Source organism: Molothrus ater, chromosome 2, assembly GCF_012460135.2.
Source record: "Molothrus ater isolate BHLD 08-10-18 breed brown headed cowbird chromosome 2, BPBGC_Mater_1.1, whole genome shotgun sequence".
Taxonomy (NCBI): Eukaryota; Metazoa; Chordata; class Aves; order Passeriformes; family Icteridae; genus Molothrus; species Molothrus ater.
The window spans coordinates 62,139,942-62,156,864 of record NC_050479.2 but is presented as its reverse complement, the minus strand read 5'-3'; the positions used below and the strand labels follow the sequence as shown (position 1 = coordinate 62,156,864).

The window sequence follows — 16,923 nt, the reverse complement described above, 5'->3', positions numbered from 1 at the left end:
CCATTTCTTTAGCTCCTGCCTACGTCTTAAGGCTTCAGAAAGCAAAGACATACAACTCTGGAACACATGGTAAAAATTGTCCCGTGTAATTTCAATAAGAGTTGCAATATTGACATGAAACAAAATAAGCAAAAATCAAAATTCCACAAGTTGCAAAGCATTTCTTCCAAGAGCTAGACCAGCACCATGCTACAAAGTTGTATATAGAGATGCATATTCATGCTCTACAAAACGGTCTCAAAATGTTGCACAAAGCAAACTACCATCTCATCTCTGTTGTGCTTGCCAGGATACAGACTGATATCAAGTAACAAACCCAAAGAAAATAAAAATGAGAAGTCTGTCTGTTAACCAGCAGAAGCTGAAAAAAAGTACGAGCACTTATTGTGGAGCCAAGTTTCTTAATTCTAATGCCCTTACAGAAGACCAAGACACAACTTTTTTTAAAAATTACCTGGAAGTAGTTTCAAGTTCTAAAGAACTCAAATGGAGGAAGCTTAGAGTCTAAAACAGTAAGCCCTATGCTGCAGATCACAGATAAAAAATAAGTAAAACCAATTCTTAAGCTCCACAGAACTCAGAAGCAACCCAGTAAGAGATAAGGAACAGAACATAACCAGGGCAAGTGAGTAATAAATCACCATTAGTTTCAAAGGAATTTCTTTAAATAAAACATGAACAGTATCCACCACGGCCCAAAAACTATATATAGATCTCTTGGCATCACTTCCTAATGCTATTCAACATATGGGCTCTGCTGGTAACAGGCAGAAAAATACGCATTTTAAATCCATCATTTATTTCTTGCCAAGAAGCAACGTGGTTAGAAACTCAAGGATGTATTTATTTCCTTCTTCAGACTCTTCAATGCATTCAACTAACATGGGGAAGGGCACATCCAAGTAAAGGGGGGATTTTAAACTGAGAGAAATCACCTTAGTTAATCAAATGAAAAATCCCTTTTATTATGTCCAATTTGTCAGATGTGATTTGAATTGAATTTGTCCAACTGTCATATGTGATATAAAATCTATTATAGTTTTGTGATGATTCAGACAAATTCTATCACTACACAGAGTTCTAATTCAGTGTTTCATGACATTGAGTTCTAACCAAATTAATTCTAATTCCTAAATATACCAAGATGTTTTATCTATATTTAATAACTTAATCCAGTTTTAAGTAATTAATGTATATCTAACAAACACTAATTCAAAATCTCAAGTCCTATTTCTTGTATGTGTGCAGATACTCAGGACACACTGTTCCACCTAAATTTTTAAGACAAAATACTGTTCCACAGTGGCCAAAACTGCAGTATAGTAAGAATACAGACTTGAGAAAAAAAGACATGAGAAAGATCTTCAGTGTTGATAAAATTGATGATCAGGACTTCATTCCCTGAATTTAAAAGGCTGAGAGCCACTTCACCTTCTACTCAGACCTCATTCTCACAAAGAACAGACTGATAGAGCTTCACTATTATTGTTTTTACACATTAAACTACAAAGAAAACTCCACACCTTGCCCCAACTGAAAAAGGGCTCACCTGCCCTCCATCAAGAGCACATGTGCATTCATATGCACTTGAACTAGCACCAATTCTCTGTACTGATTAGTATTCACACAGATTTTTCCTGGAAAGGAGACAAAGATGTCCAATTCTTTGCCACTTTCTCCTCAAAAAGGCAGCAGCTATATTTCTTTCATAATGTGACTATGCTAGTGATAGATACAGTATCTCACTCCTCCATTCTATTCCCCATGGGGAAAAAAATAAATCCTCTGTCCCTCCATCTTTTGAGCTGCAGAAAGTATGTCAAGCTTCACAAAATTTGTCATCAGAAGTGAATTAAAAGAAAACAACTGTGTGGATGTGATTAGCATTCTGGATTTGTTGGAAGATTAAGGGACAGAACTGGATTAACTTTCTTGGTTTTCTTTTAACAATTATTTTTACATTTTGGCATTTATGATGCCTTCATACAGAGCTGTTAGCAGCCAACGAGCTTTTGTGTTACCCTTTTCAGTAACATGAATAAATGCAGTCAGTTGTCCCAGAACATTATAAAGTGCAGACAAAAAAACCTTTACATATTTGCAAATAAACAAAAAAATGTAGCAAAGATAAACTTACCTCAAATTTAAGTAAGTTAGCATTTGTAAGTTTACTATGGCATCTGGTATTACTTTGATACAATTGTGGTATAGATTTAGTGTTTCCAGTGACACAAAATGGCACAACTCCGTAGGAACTTCAGTTAACCTATTCTTGGATAAATCTGAAAAAAGGAAAAAGAGAAGGTATATCTTTTGAACCATTAGAAAGATATACTTTGAAAAGCTGCACTTTATTAACGTAAGCGAATAAATATAATTTACAGGGAGACAGAAAATTAGATCAGTGTCTTTATTATGCAAAGGAAAGCTAGTGCAAACTTCTACAATTTTGAAATGGAACAGGCTGCATATAAAAGAGCAAACATTCAATTAGGATTTATTTGGTCTAATAAAAAGTAATTATTTGCAGAACTCAATATGCTGAGGAAATAGTTGCAAACAGATTCCAAAGCTCATATAATATAGCCAAAGATCTAGCCAATACACAGTTAGACATCTGCAAATACGACAGCATTGAGAGAAAACAAGCAACCAGGATTACATGTTTAATTTATTTAAATAGATTAATAAATAAATCAGGTAATTCTTCAAACTGGCCCGTATTTCCTGACTATAAACCATTTATAAATGAATGCTACCCAAAGAAACAGTGGTGGTCTTCAAGAATGGATTTTATAAGTACAGTACAATTACATAAGACAACAGTGATGGATTCCAATCCCCCAAGACCCTGCTTGTACCCACAGAACAAAAGCTTTTGACTTTTGATCAGTTATTCATTCTTCATTTGCCATTCTAAGCACACAGACACAAAGGAAAATAAGGAGGGAAAAACATTACTGAGCTTTGTTACTTAACTACCACTGTATGAAGAATGAAGTGTCATAGTACTGATGTGAGCTCAAGTCATAAAACAATAATGCATACCAGCATTCAACTGAACCAACTGGGTAAAAATCATTGTTTAAGTAGTGTGGCAGAATAAATCTTATCCTCAGAAACTAGACAAATGCTACCTAGCCATGTCACCAGCCTGATAACCTGCCTTGAAGAATGGTCACCTGTGAAGTGAAAGGAACAGGAATGCACCTATGCAAAAAGCAAAATGTCTGAGGGTAAGGAAAAAATAGAACTTAATGATCTCCTCACTTCACTGCTGCTATTTTAATCCTAGTGCCTGACCCTTCAAAGCTTATTTCAAAGCTTACTTAAAATAAAAAGAAAACAGCAGCCAAAGTATGGATTATTTCCACGGCCCTGTCCTTAGGGCCATAAATCGTATTTTTGCTTTTTGTGAACAAACAGGTAGAAGTCAGAAGAATTTTTTAACTTCCTTTGAAGTTGGCTGTACTGCAGCACAGCTTGAATTCAAACCTATCACCAGCCAGCACTTATTAGTTTTGTTCTTGTTCTGCAATGTGAGCTGAAATTCAGCACATTCTAGTCTTGTCAGCCTCCACTTGGCTTCACCTCATTGCTTCAACAAGAAGCTGGTTTCATTACTCCATCCCCTACCAAGGCAATTGTGATGGCCTGCAGGCACAGTAACTGAGAGCAGCTCTGCTGACCCTAATGGCAGCACAATTGAATTGAGCACTGCAAACAAAATTATTCACTTCTAAGTTACGATACAACAGCAACTCTAACTGCTCTGCTTTCTCCTACCAGGCTTTGATGGTGGTTAGACACAGCATTACCTCATCTTCTGCTTCCCTTCATTTCTGACATCAAACTAGAGCATTTCCTCTTGAGTGACTCTTACTACTGTTTCAAAGCAGGAGAAAGCTCTTTATTGTTCCTCTGGCTCAGCACTTTAATTCTCTACTGTTTTCTATTTATCCTGAGAGCACGTGTTTATCAGCACAGCATCCCAAAAGAATTCTGCTGCCTTTCTAGCTATGTTTATTATCAGATATTAACAGAAGACTGCCACGCTGTAACTTTTCAAATGATGCAGGGGCTATTCATATTTTACAATTCAAGTGCAAAGAAAACCTCACTTTTTTTAAAATCATGCTTTTCTGGGGTAACATTGCCAGGAAAATCCTGCTCACTTTCTCCTTTAAAGTGGAAGGAGCAGCAAAATCCAGATAAGTGAACTCTCCTGTCTAGGGTGAAAACAACCTGGCACTAGATGAAGAGTAACAACCCATCCATCACCTGATCCTGATCCAGTGATACACAGATCAAAACCTATGAACACTAAAATGTTACTTCTTCTCGAGCTCCTAAAACTGCAGCCTGCCACCTTAACTCACTCTTCATGCCTGTTCTCATTTATCTTCACATCAAATAAAAGACTGTTGCCACAATATTTGACTCACTCTTCAAAAATTCTAGCATCTCAAAAAAGTAAAATAGCAACTAGATTAACCCCACTCCTAAAACGGGCATTACTAACACAGTTAAATGCCTTTTCCCCCATTATTTATTGCTATCTTTTGTTCTCGAGGTTTTAACTCTGTTAAACTGATGAAAGAAAAACAAAAAACCACACAGATCATCAGAGACAAATCCCTTCCTGTCATCCACAGGACCATAGGTTATAGGACACACTACATGCACAAAAAAAGGAAGTCAATTATTTGTTGCTGTGTAGTCATCACAGTAAGATAATTTCAACACTTGTATCTACTGCTGCTTCCTAAATAATGATAATGATGACAATAAAAATAATTTTTTTAAAAATCTAACCTATTCACATTATAGGGCAAGGGAATAAAAACTTCACGTTTTATTTACATATTGTTGTAACATAACTTAATAGAAAAAGCAGAAGTTTATTATAATTTACTGATAATTTACTGATAGAAGGTATAATTAACAGGAAATCTGAATATCTTCTATTCTACACAGTATTGGAATGGAATCTGACATACAGAATGCCCATCATACTTTTAACTAGTGGTATCACTTTTGCCAAAAAATAGACCTCCCTGATCATATGAAAATTAAAGAAGAAAACAGATTGCTTTTGTACAATCTTAGAATGAATGTAAGCCTCTGAATGTGATGCAGCTGTGAAGAAAGCTTAGCAGCTTTCTGAAAATTCCACACAGGAAAGCACATGTTGTAAGAACCTAAAAGGAAAACAGCCTGCATAAAAGTTTTATACTGTACTTTATAAGCCCACACAAACATGTAGAGAAACCTCTGAAGTTCACATAATTATTATGATCCTACTTTATATGAAGGTACTTTTGCCTCAAATTTCTGCATCTTACAGGAAGTCTGTATAAAACTCAGAGTTAACCTGAAATACAAGTTCTAGCATAAAATACAAGGGTTCAGACTTTAGAAAACTGCAGAATCATTTGAGCATACTGAAAAAAACAGTATGCCTGTACCTTGGTTTTGTCACCATTCATAAACTTTCTGAATTTTTTTTGCTAAGGCATTCTTGGGTTATTTAGGGAAAAGAATGCAGAAACTACATTTTTAAACCACTTGTGACAATACTTTTAAAGTACAGAAACAACTAGTTGGCAAACCTTTAGTTTCTTCCTGCAATTCTTTAACTCTACACTTCCCAAATTGCTAAGCTGCACAGCCCCCTTACATGACTAATTTGAAGAATAACACTTGATGGTAATTACTACTAATAAGTTACTGTACAGACTGGCTTTTGCTACAGAAATGGAAATGAACAGAGGGGTGGAATTTGCTGGTGTTTAAAAGAATTTTAGAATTTTAAAAGGATTTAGACTATGCAACACAAGGGAGATCTAACAAATAAATCAATCTATGATAGCAGAAGAACATTTCATGGTTGCCAAGACAGTACAGGTAGGTTTCACCTCAGGTCACTACTTCCTGTAACTTCCATTATGAAATAGGTGACACAAATACGAAACAATGGGGCAGGGGAGTCCATGCAATGGAGTGAGCTTCCTGTGTTAAATGAAATGCACCATTCATTCATTATTTGTGGCACCAAGACATTTTCAAACTACATCTGGCTTCACTTCATCTTTCCCTGCCAAGAACAAGTTTGTTAAAACTCCAAAATAAAGTAACAAACACAAAAAAATAAGCAATCCAGTTTAGAAAAATATTTGATGGAATCTTGATCTTTAAAAGAGTCAGCAGAATTCTGGCACAATGACACGGCTTTTGTATGACAAGTGTTACTATGTTGGAAGCCAGACAGGAACTACACAAAATAAGCCCTTCCTTAGCTGGGAGAGAACAATTAAAAGCAAAAAAGTTCACACTGGTAAATAAGCATTTAACAGGAGACTCCAAGCCTTGTTTGGTAACTGGCACACTGCATGGCCAGAACCACACTGCCATTAGAGCAGTAATTACTGGCCCCCATCCCTGCAGCCAAACCTTTGCATTCCTACAGCTCTGACAACCTCCACCACAATGAAGTGCTGCCACTGAGTAGGACCTTCCTGACTCCACAATTTACAGCCAGACAAACAAGTGCCACTATACATATATATACTATATATGCATGCTATGAAAGAACTGCAGTGCTGAGACCAAAACAGTTTTGTCAAAATACCCCAAAAAAATTAGAAGTCAAATAGTAACATTTCTTTCACTAAAACTCCTGAAGTGCTCCAATTTTACTACTTTGCAGTGATTAATAGATTTTTAAATATCAGTTATTAGTACATTATTTAATTAAAGTTGCACACTATTTATGGGAGAGCTAAACAACAGAAGACTTTAAATTGTAAAACTAATTCCTTAAACAAATATGCACATGCACTACTACATCATAAATCTTGACAAAGAACTTTAAAGAAAGTAGCTTATTAAAAGGAAGTGATTTACACATTTCAGATGGTAGACAAATTCACTCTAAGTTTATGTTTCTAGAACACAAACCTGCAATAGACAAACTATCCACCACAGGACAATAAAATTAATTAAATCTATCTATCTATATATATGAAATATCTGTATTTGCTATGAAGTCCTGAAATCAAGAAATTGCAAGGGAAAAACGTCACCCAAACAACCTTAATTCCAGGCCACTAAGTTCCTTTTTTTCTGCAGGATTCAGCACTTGCTGAATAAAAGACAGGAATCATTTTGAAGAAGCTATTTGCATTTGCACTAAGATACCATTCAAGGTATTCAAATGAGATGTCTGAAATTTGATAAGGCATTCAAACAATTCACTGACAAAGCCTAAAAAAATTAGTCAGTTCAACCCTAGTTTCATAATGCAAATAAGAACATTAGAAAATACATAAAGAAGTCTATAAAGGCACAACCACATGGAGCTCTTCCTTTTATACTGTAAGCTGCCCATAGTTTTATCAGGCTTTGAGGAAGCCTGTATTTCCTCATTAGCAAGGTCCATCTTCATTGGGAACTGAAGCCACAAATGATGGCGCTGTATCTCAGACACCTTTTGGAATATCTACTTAAAGTGCACTTCAGATCTTTGGCAAAGAAGGCAAGTCATCTACTATCAATGTAATGGCACCTATGAGAATCAATCAAATGTCAATGCTCTCTAATGTAGCAATTACTTTGTTCTAGCCTTCCCCCCAAAGGGTAGGAAAATCCAGCATTCTAGAGGCAAAGGCTATCCATTAGTCATGAGAACACTCACGGAACCATGAAGTGCTACATACTTTTAAGACATGCCCTACAAGCTGTCATGATCTCCATACTCATGGCAGGATACCTACTTGTCCTCTCCCTCCACCAGAATTTATGAACAATATCCTGGGTGTACAGCCAGCTTTTATTGCAGTCAGCAGCTTCTAGGACAGGGATGCTACACAAGTGAAAAAGAAGGAGCAAAGACCGCCGCTGCCTCTGGCATCAAATGCATTCTGCTTTACTCATGACAGTTACACCAAAAAAATGAATGGCATTTCTTCACTAAGAGACATTTCTCTCTCAGTTACTTAGCAAACAGAGTAACAAACAGAAGACAAAGAACATCCAGTAAAGTAAAAACGATTCTGCTCCCTATTAGAAAAAAACATGACATAGTAATGCATTGGCTCAAAGTTTTTCTTTCTAAAAGTACAACTTGTAGCAGATTGAAAAAGGGGTAGCTCTAAAGTTGATTCCTAGCAAAGTCATCATTACTGATCCCATAGTATGCAACAATAGCTTCTGAACATTGATCAACCCTGAATCCAGATGTACAGCTGCCGACTCAAAATATGTAGAAAGTGCATCTGTCTCAGGCAGGAAGACAAAAACATACAGAGTACATTGAAGAGATTATGAAGGAACTCTGCCATCTCATCCACTTGGTAAGCACTACTTTTGAGCACTTTCAGCATGTTGCATGTTTCCATCTGTCTCCCATTCGTTAATTTAAGAACCAACATTAAAAATTTCCACCCAAGCCACAGTTAAATTAAGATTACACTAGAGATGTAGGACATTTAAAAGTGATCATACATCTACTTCTCTATCCACTTTTAATCACTAGATTTAACATATCAAAATATTCTTCTTTACCACTGTGTAGAATACGTGGACAAGTTAAAAGGCTAATACAGAGAGGAACTAAATGTGGGATTTAGAGAAAGGGGAAAAAAACCCGGACTGAATAAAAACAGGCTGAGAGCAGGAAATCTTAGAGCCAGGCAGAGATGTCACCGCTAGAGGGGGCCTCGATCTCACGACTTGGCCAACACCCTGCACGGGTGTTTCTCCTTCTGCTTCTTCCAGAGCCCATCCCCAGCGGATGCAGGGGGCAGAAACAGGAAGGTTCACTTTAAAACACCCCTGGGCACTCCTGTGAACCTGTCGCCCATCATAGTTTTGAAAAGATTACAAATGTGGCTGCTCAGTTGCAACCATTACTATAGGAAGCCCTTAAAAAGAAAGTCTATTCTGAAATAGCCACATTGAAATACTTTTCCCCAACCTTCACTCAGATGATGGAAGAATAGAAGGCATCCTTGAACCCTCTGTTGTACAACACTAGCAAAGTATGGCCAAAATGATGATACATTTGACAAACACCGTCCTTGCATTCCACCCCAGCAATCCTTATTTACTCTATTCCATCCATCACTCCACAATGGAATACACAGCTTACTTTTCCACAGTAATCTGCAGAAAAGCATGGCCAAATGTAAGAAATGTTATATATAATATAAGAACACCCTACGTTTTTCCTCAGATAGTGCCCTAACTAGCCTGGAGCAATCCAGCAGCTTAAACTGGCTCTCCCAGTGATCCCCAAATTTTGTGCAAACATCACTTCAGAGTTGTTTCCTCTGTATGAAATAAAAGGTGAAGGAGGAAGCAATAGGCTAGCACTGGAGTGTGCCATGGAGATATTAATATCTCCGTATTAATGGAGCCACAGACCACAAGTCTGAAGGAATAAAAAAAATGAAGGTTACTATAGTAGTCTGCTTAATTATTGTACCTGCTTTTAGGTGACAACATACAACATTTAAATGTCTCCTTCATCTTCTATTTCTTCCTCTTTAGGACAACAGCGGTTTGGGATTAAGATTATCAGAAAAAACACTGTTGGGAGACGAATCTGGTGTGAAAGTGCATAAGACTCCCTAAAAGCATAGAGTAAAACAACAGGATTATTCCTGCAGACCTCCATGTGGGTACAAAGAGATGTGGACCGTGGTGGACTGACCCTAGCTGGCCAACAGCTGCCCACCCAGTGTCTCTATCACTCCCATCCTCAGCAGGACAGAGGGAGAAAACACAAAGCAAAAGCTCACAGATCAAGATAAAGACAGGAGAGATCCTCACCAATCACTGTCATGGGCAAAAAACAGATTCAGCTTGGGGAATTTGATTTACTGCCAATTAATAAGAGAGTAGGGTAATGAGAAACAATAGCAACTAAAATCACTTTATACTCCTTTTCCAGACTAAACCTCTCTAATGATTCTGCTATTTTTCTGCCAGCCTCCATGTCTCTGAGTGGCGAAGGGAACAGGGAATGGGAGTTGTCGTCAGTCCATAAACACCTCATTTCTGTCACTCCTTCCTCCTCTTACTCTTCCCCTACTCCAGAACAGGTTCATCCCATGGGTTACAGTCCTTCATGAACTTCTCCAATACAGGTCCTTCGCACAGACTGCAGTCCTTCAAGAACTGCGCCTGTGTGGGTCCTCTTGCCATGTGAACCTCACATAGGAACCCAAACACTTGCATTATGAGATCGGAAAAAAGGATCTGGCAACAAACATGTTCCACCAACACAACAAACATTTGGTATGAAACCCACGTCATGGCTCGTGAAGAATTCCTCCTTCTCCCATGCCTTCTGCACAAGAGGGAGGATACAAGTCATTAATTTTCACTCCTCAATAAACAACCAGGCCTAGGAAGGATCAATGGATTGTATCATGCCAGTATTGTATGCATCAGCTGAGCAGTACAAATATTTCAGGTGTTTTTTCAGACAGTAGCAGTAAAAATAAATCCTCATTCAACTCTAAAAACTTTTAAAACTGCCATCTAGCTCCCATTTTTAGCCTTTATAGTAGGTTGACTCAGGGCACTGGGGAACTGAAGTGTTAACATCATACTCTGTCCAGCTGAATCCCCCCTCTACTGTATGGAACTACATTTCCCTCATCTGCTTGAACTGCTCCTATTGGCACATGAAAGAAAATTCCACAGTGAACTCCCACAAATGAGGGCAGGGCTTTTTCCCTGCCTTCTCTGTGGAAACAAAAAGTATATCTTGATACTGAAAAGTCCTCAAGATTAGCTTCAGCCACCACAGATACACTGAAATTATTAGCATGGAATGATGAGAGATCAGGTAAAACTGCAGGTTATAAGGGGACTTCCAGTATATTAGAGATGTCTAACAGAACTAAGAAATTACGTAATTCTTTTCTGAAAGAAGAACAGAGACCACTACTTTCATCAAATACAAAAGTAAAGTTGAAAAATATGTAAATTTCATTTGCATGTATATAAATGTGCAGGCACACAAGCTTATTTCATTCAAGCAACTTCCACCTATTGGAGAACTGGAAAAGATGTGAAATAAAACCAGGAATTACATTCTGCCCAAAGAAGGCAGTGGATCCCTGCAGAGACATACTCTTCCAATACCTTGTAGTACAAATCTCTTGTTTTAGCCACAGAGATCATCTTTCTTAAATCTGTCTACTTTGGAAGTCAACACCTTCCACCTCCATTGGGGAATTCCACATGATGTTCTCAAAAACAGCAGGATGCAATCTAATGGTCTAGAATCTTTCCCAGCCCACAGACATCACTAGTAAGAAGGAACAAATGAAATGCCCAGATTTGTTTTTCATGTCATTCGCTCTTTTAATAGCTATTATTTATTTTTTTCTCAAGCTGTGAAGAGAGGACAGTGCTTATGCTATGCATTATCTGCCTCAGTGACCTGCTGAAAGAGGAGTTACCTCACATTTACCATCTGGTATAAGTAGCACAAACCAATTCCTGTGAAGTAGCTCACTTGCCCACACTTTGAGGAAAATTATTTTTCACACCTGACAGACTTAAATGCTACATTTGCTTATTTTAAATTCATTTTACACATGAATAGTCTCACTGTTCTGTAAGAAAATTTGCTACAATCATGGAAATGAGCAAAAGTTATTTGCTCTTTAAGTACATCAAAGGCATGAGGGCAAAGACATGAGAAAGCTACCTGATGCTAATTTACAGTGGCACAGAAAGCAGAGTATTACTCATCTAATCACTTCCCTTTCTGTCTGCCCATCTCCCACAGATTTCAGGGTTAATCTCCCTTATCTACATTATTCATGTCCTTCTCCCCCAACAGTTCTTGAAGTCAGCACAACATAATTGTAACAGTTTATCAATACAAATCTGTTTTGTGCCATGAAAGCTGACTTACACTATTGAGCACAACCTTAAACAATAAAGTAATTATGTGTCTGTTACACAGGAGGTACAACATCTGAAAGAATGGCTAAGAAGTATTCCGGACTTCTAAACAGAACAGAAATCCATGAAAACGTTATCAAAAAGGTACCAAGAAAGAAAAACCCGTGAATAAACAAATTATGTTGTAATAAATAATCAAAAATCAGATGCCTATTCCTAGACAGAGGGGGAAAACAAAAGGAAAAAATAATAAAAATACTTCCTTGAACTGAAAGCAAAATGAGCACAGTACATATTTTATCCATCCTTTAAAAAACCCCAAACAAACTAAAAACCACGTAGCTGGAACCACTGGAACTACAGACCTCTAATTTTTGTACTAAGATCTCTATCCTATGTAACTGTTCCCATGGCTCTTCCTTAAGTTTAAGACAATGTTTCTCAACCTTCTAATTTTTTCCTTCCTTCATAATCAAAGAACCTTGCCTTCTTTGGGGAAAACAAAACCAAAATAGATATCCAGTATGCTGCTTGTTGGTCAGGGAGGGGTTGGATGGGTAACATGTGCAACTTCTTTTTTTAACTTGTTTTAACAAGTCATAGTTTACAACAGGATTTTAATCTAACATCTTTACAAGATGAGACACATCAGATACACAGACTCCAAAAAGACTTGGGAGGGAGAAGTAAAATTAACACACACAACCTCTACTTATAAACAACCTAGTGCCTGTAACCAGGCAGGTAAAAACCACCCAATGTTTGCCATAATTCTTGCTGGGGCATACGAGTGGGAATAAGCCAACACACACCAATGGCACTTGTGGGCAGCCTGAAATCACAGGTAAGTATCAGTGCTATTGCTGTTTAACAACTGCATGGCAATGTGTATTTTGAAGAGACAAAAGAAAGTCTCCTTCTGGTCTAATTTCATCCATTTGGTGGGTTTTTTTTGGGGGGAGACAGTTTTTTGAAAGGCATATAATAATTTAACAGAGTATAGCCTACTAAGCCTGGCCTAAATTTCTGCTTCTGGTGTAGATTAATTTCTACTTCCTTATTCATTTTCCTTTCAAACCACCCTTCATGAGGTCAAAGTTCCACCTTACAGGCTTAAGTATTATCATTATATTTTTCTATAAGACTGATTTTGGGCTGAGTACTCTTTCTGAAGGAATTCTGCTGTGCTTTTGCTTTTATTCATATCTTACCTCACAAATTCCTCTCAGTTTGATGGCTTGTGTGCTCTCACTGTGGTAACAATGGCTTATCACAGACACAGAACAGGTTGCATTGAAAGTAGAGAAGGGACCGGGAAGTATTAATTCACAATGTCATCCCTATCAATAATTAAAACAAAATGTAATGAACTACAGACTCAGAAGTCTTATCCTGAAGAGGCTACATCAGCTCATTTATTTATGCCCAAATGAGACCCCTGCAGGTGGATAATGAGGAGTCCTGTGAAGAGCTGATGGAAGCATCATTTCCCTTCAGTTATCATGGCCTGATGGGTACATGGCAAAGTCTACGCAAGCTTTAATAGATCTTAGATTTAAGAGGTCCAGTAACTGTTTTTAACATAACACTGTTGTTGTATTTTAAAAAATAACAACTCAAAACCTCAACCTTCTACTCAATCCACTTTCTTCCTGTTGACAAATATAATAATGCTTTAATGAAACAGTTGGAGGTAAATTGCCCTTGTCAGAAGACAAATGTCTTCATTGTACAAGCTGGGAACCTGCTCAAATCGATGACAAGTAACATTTTCATACATATGCTCCTGCAAATCCAGGTCAGGTTTTGTGAAAAACAGATACGGCTAAAAGCTTCAGGCCAAGAAGGCAAAAGATTTGGGGAATACACCTTAAACTATAACAGCAGAAAATGTAAAAGATTTTTTGGGTGGGAGGTTAAGAACTTTTTGGCTTGATTTGTTTACCAGCATATACATTTTAAAATCTTTACAATGAGATGAACTGCTAACTTTTAAGTTTGCCTCCAGAGGAGGTGCTGAACCTGGTTTTTCAGAATGCTGAACCTGCTAACCTTATACTACCACATCTATTACTCAATGGCTAAACTTCTACTGATATTATTAATCATATCAGACTGACATCATTCCAAATGTGCAGTTTTGAGTTAATTCAATTTTTAAGTCATTAATGCACTGCAAAACTCACTGACTTAATAACATACTTTTAACTGTATCCTCTAAACATTCTGACTCAATAACTGATATTTCAAACATACCTCCAACAAGTTCATTAATATACAGGTAAAGAGACCCACTGGTGATTTAGACAATTTTGTGACTTTTCATACAACAGTAAAAGTCATCCTGTCAGGACTTGGAGTCATACCAAATCAATGCTCATGACTCAACATCAAGTAGTTCAATCATACCTAGGAAGAAGAGGTTACAGATATTGAGAAAACTGTGGTTTTAATTAAAAAAATGCCTGGAATTCTCGCATTACAATTTCTTTTCTGCATTCAAAACCAAGTTTCACACTTTTATCTAACTCACTCCCAATTCAGCCTCTTTTTAACCAGAAAAAAGGAAAAAAAAAAAAAGAAAAGAAAAAAACCAAGAGCTCATTAGAGGCTCTAAAATTTTTATTTGGACTTTTCCAAAACTGCATAATCCTTGTGACTGAGACATGCTCTCCTCAGCTCACATCCCCTCTTCCCTCTGCATCATCAAAACATTTAGAGAGGAAATTCATTCTTTTGGGAAGAACTCCTAAAGAGATTCACCAGCAAATGTACAATTATAAATGCATTTTCCTTCAGGAAAAAAAGGCTCTGATTATGCAGAAACTATGAATCATTTCAACCAACAGTTTTTTCTCTGCAGAGATGACAATATCGCATACCCCCATGTGTTTCCTATGCTTGCTTAATGAAAGTCTCATCTCTGAAGTTTGTTTATTCCAGATTAGCAGATAGCAGAAAATCAACTCTAACACAAAGAGCTTCTAATGTGGCTCGTGCTGAGCTCTCTGCCAGCACACCTGCAGATACACTGAAGGTGTCACTTGAGACTATTATCCCAGAGTTATATACTCTGTGCAAGATAGGAGACAACTGTTGTGCTATAAACTGTCAGTTGATCTGTTTTCTGTACACAACAGGATTTGATTTCACAGAAACACAATTTTAACTCTTGACTGAGGACAGAAATATCTATTTTATACCATGGTCTTGTAACAAGTGGAAAAGGTCAAAAGGTTCTAAAACTTTGTTAAACAGTTAATTTGTGCTTTCAAACCAAGCATCTCAAGATTTTAAATGCCAGGAAGCTTAAGATATATTCTGTCAAGGTCTGCTATATCATCTGAAGTCTTTTGCTGGAAGCATTCATGAATAAAAAATTCTCCTCCAGCTTTTTCCAATGCCTGACATGCTTTTTTCCTTGATTCTACAGCTCAATTGCTACACAACCACCCACATGGACACATAACACTAAGGACAAAGACTGTCCTCTTAACAATTCCTCCCCCTACTTTTTCCCAGTGATATTCATGAGAACATTATTTTCTCCCAGCCATTCTCCTAAAACACTAATAAGCAAGCTACTTTCCTCTTGCCACAGTTTTCCTGACCATTCAAGTCTTTCTGCACCTGTTCCAGTCTCAAGCCATCTTTCTTGAACATGAATGGGACAGAAACCACCACAGAAGCTTTATGTTACACCATTGCCATGCATAAAATCATGAAGAATTTCTAACCTGCATTGAGCACATTTTCTGATAAAGCCTCAAGACAAAATCATATGGTTACAATTTGTCATACTGGTGGCTTGTGACCACCTTTACAAGTATCAAATCCAAGCTTTCTTCCTTCACTAATTATCAGTGATAAAATTGTAACTTAGAGCAGACACTTCACTTTGTGACCCTTTAAATTTTATTCTGGAGCATTCTTCACAGAACAATGAATGTTTCCAGTGCTAAACATATCTTGAGTGCTGTCATAAATCAGTGTTCTCACCATAAAGAAGTAAAAGTGCTTAAGAAACAGAAAACAAGTGGGGGCGGGGGGGGGGGGGGGGGGGCGTGGGCGTGGACCACAAACCCAAACCCTGATACTAGAAAATACTTTGTCTCTATAACAAAGTTTCAGGTCACATAACTAATTTACCTACTTCAGATTAAATTAAAGAAAACAGAAACAACCAAACCACAAAAATAAAGAATGGAAAAAACACCACCAAACCTTTTTGCTCACAAGTAGACTGTAAACCACAGGATTGCATTTTCTCCTACAAGTTTGTAACAACAAAGTGTTTGGCAAGTATCTGCAAGCATATCTGGCATTACAAATCTCAGTTGTAATTCCAAAGATAAAAGCTGTGATCCTTTAATAAACTATGCCAATAGCCAAACCAGTGGTTTATCAGTAGATTATTTGAAAACATAAGTTTTGTCATTTGTTACTAAGTATCACTAGGTCTGCTTTTCTCAAACATCTGAAGAGCATCTTGCCCACGTGCTTCCTTCCTGCCAACACATCAGCCATATCTTAACCATGAAACATGTTCTTGACATTTTCCCCTAGCAAAGCTCATTTCAGAGGTTAAATAAACCTCTAAAAAAAGAAGAAAAAAATTTTAGGCTTACTTTAAGGTTTGTTTTAGGGGTAATAAAGGTCTAAAGCAATGTTTATTGAAACAATGTTTATTGAAACTTTCACAATATAGAAACACTTGAACCAAGTATGAACAGATTAAACTTATTTAAATAAAGTAAGCATATTTTATTAAGAAATACTTTTTAATATAAAGCATATATCATTTATAGATACACTTTATAAATTAATAAAGAACATTATACCCATGGGTCAGTCTGCTGATGTGAAATGACATCAGCAATTCCCCATCAACATCAACAACTCAGAGGTATGCACTAGCATTTCCACTTCATGTTGCATCTTCTCCAATGTGACAGAATCAATGCAAACAACCTCAGCAGCTCCTATCAGGGAGGA

General features: G+C 37.2%; 1 protein-coding gene across 6 annotated transcripts in view; it reads right to left on the bottom strand.

Moving 5' to 3' along the window:
* Positions 1 to 16,923, bottom strand: part of LRCH1 (leucine rich repeats and calponin homology domain containing 1) — a 116,543-nt gene that overhangs the window by 60,744 nt on the left and 38,876 nt on the right. For all 6 annotated transcript variants that reach the window (XR_004980254.2, XR_004980255.2, XR_004980258.2 and 3 more), the window contains exon 2: positions 2,138 to 2,282. Coding sequence is in view for 2 of the 6 variants with exons in the window: in XM_036383282.2 (XP_036239175.1) it covers positions 2,138 to 2,282 (145 nt within the window). In the remaining 4 variants the exon portion in view is untranslated. The remainder of the gene's footprint in view (positions 1 to 2,137; positions 2,283 to 16,923) is intronic.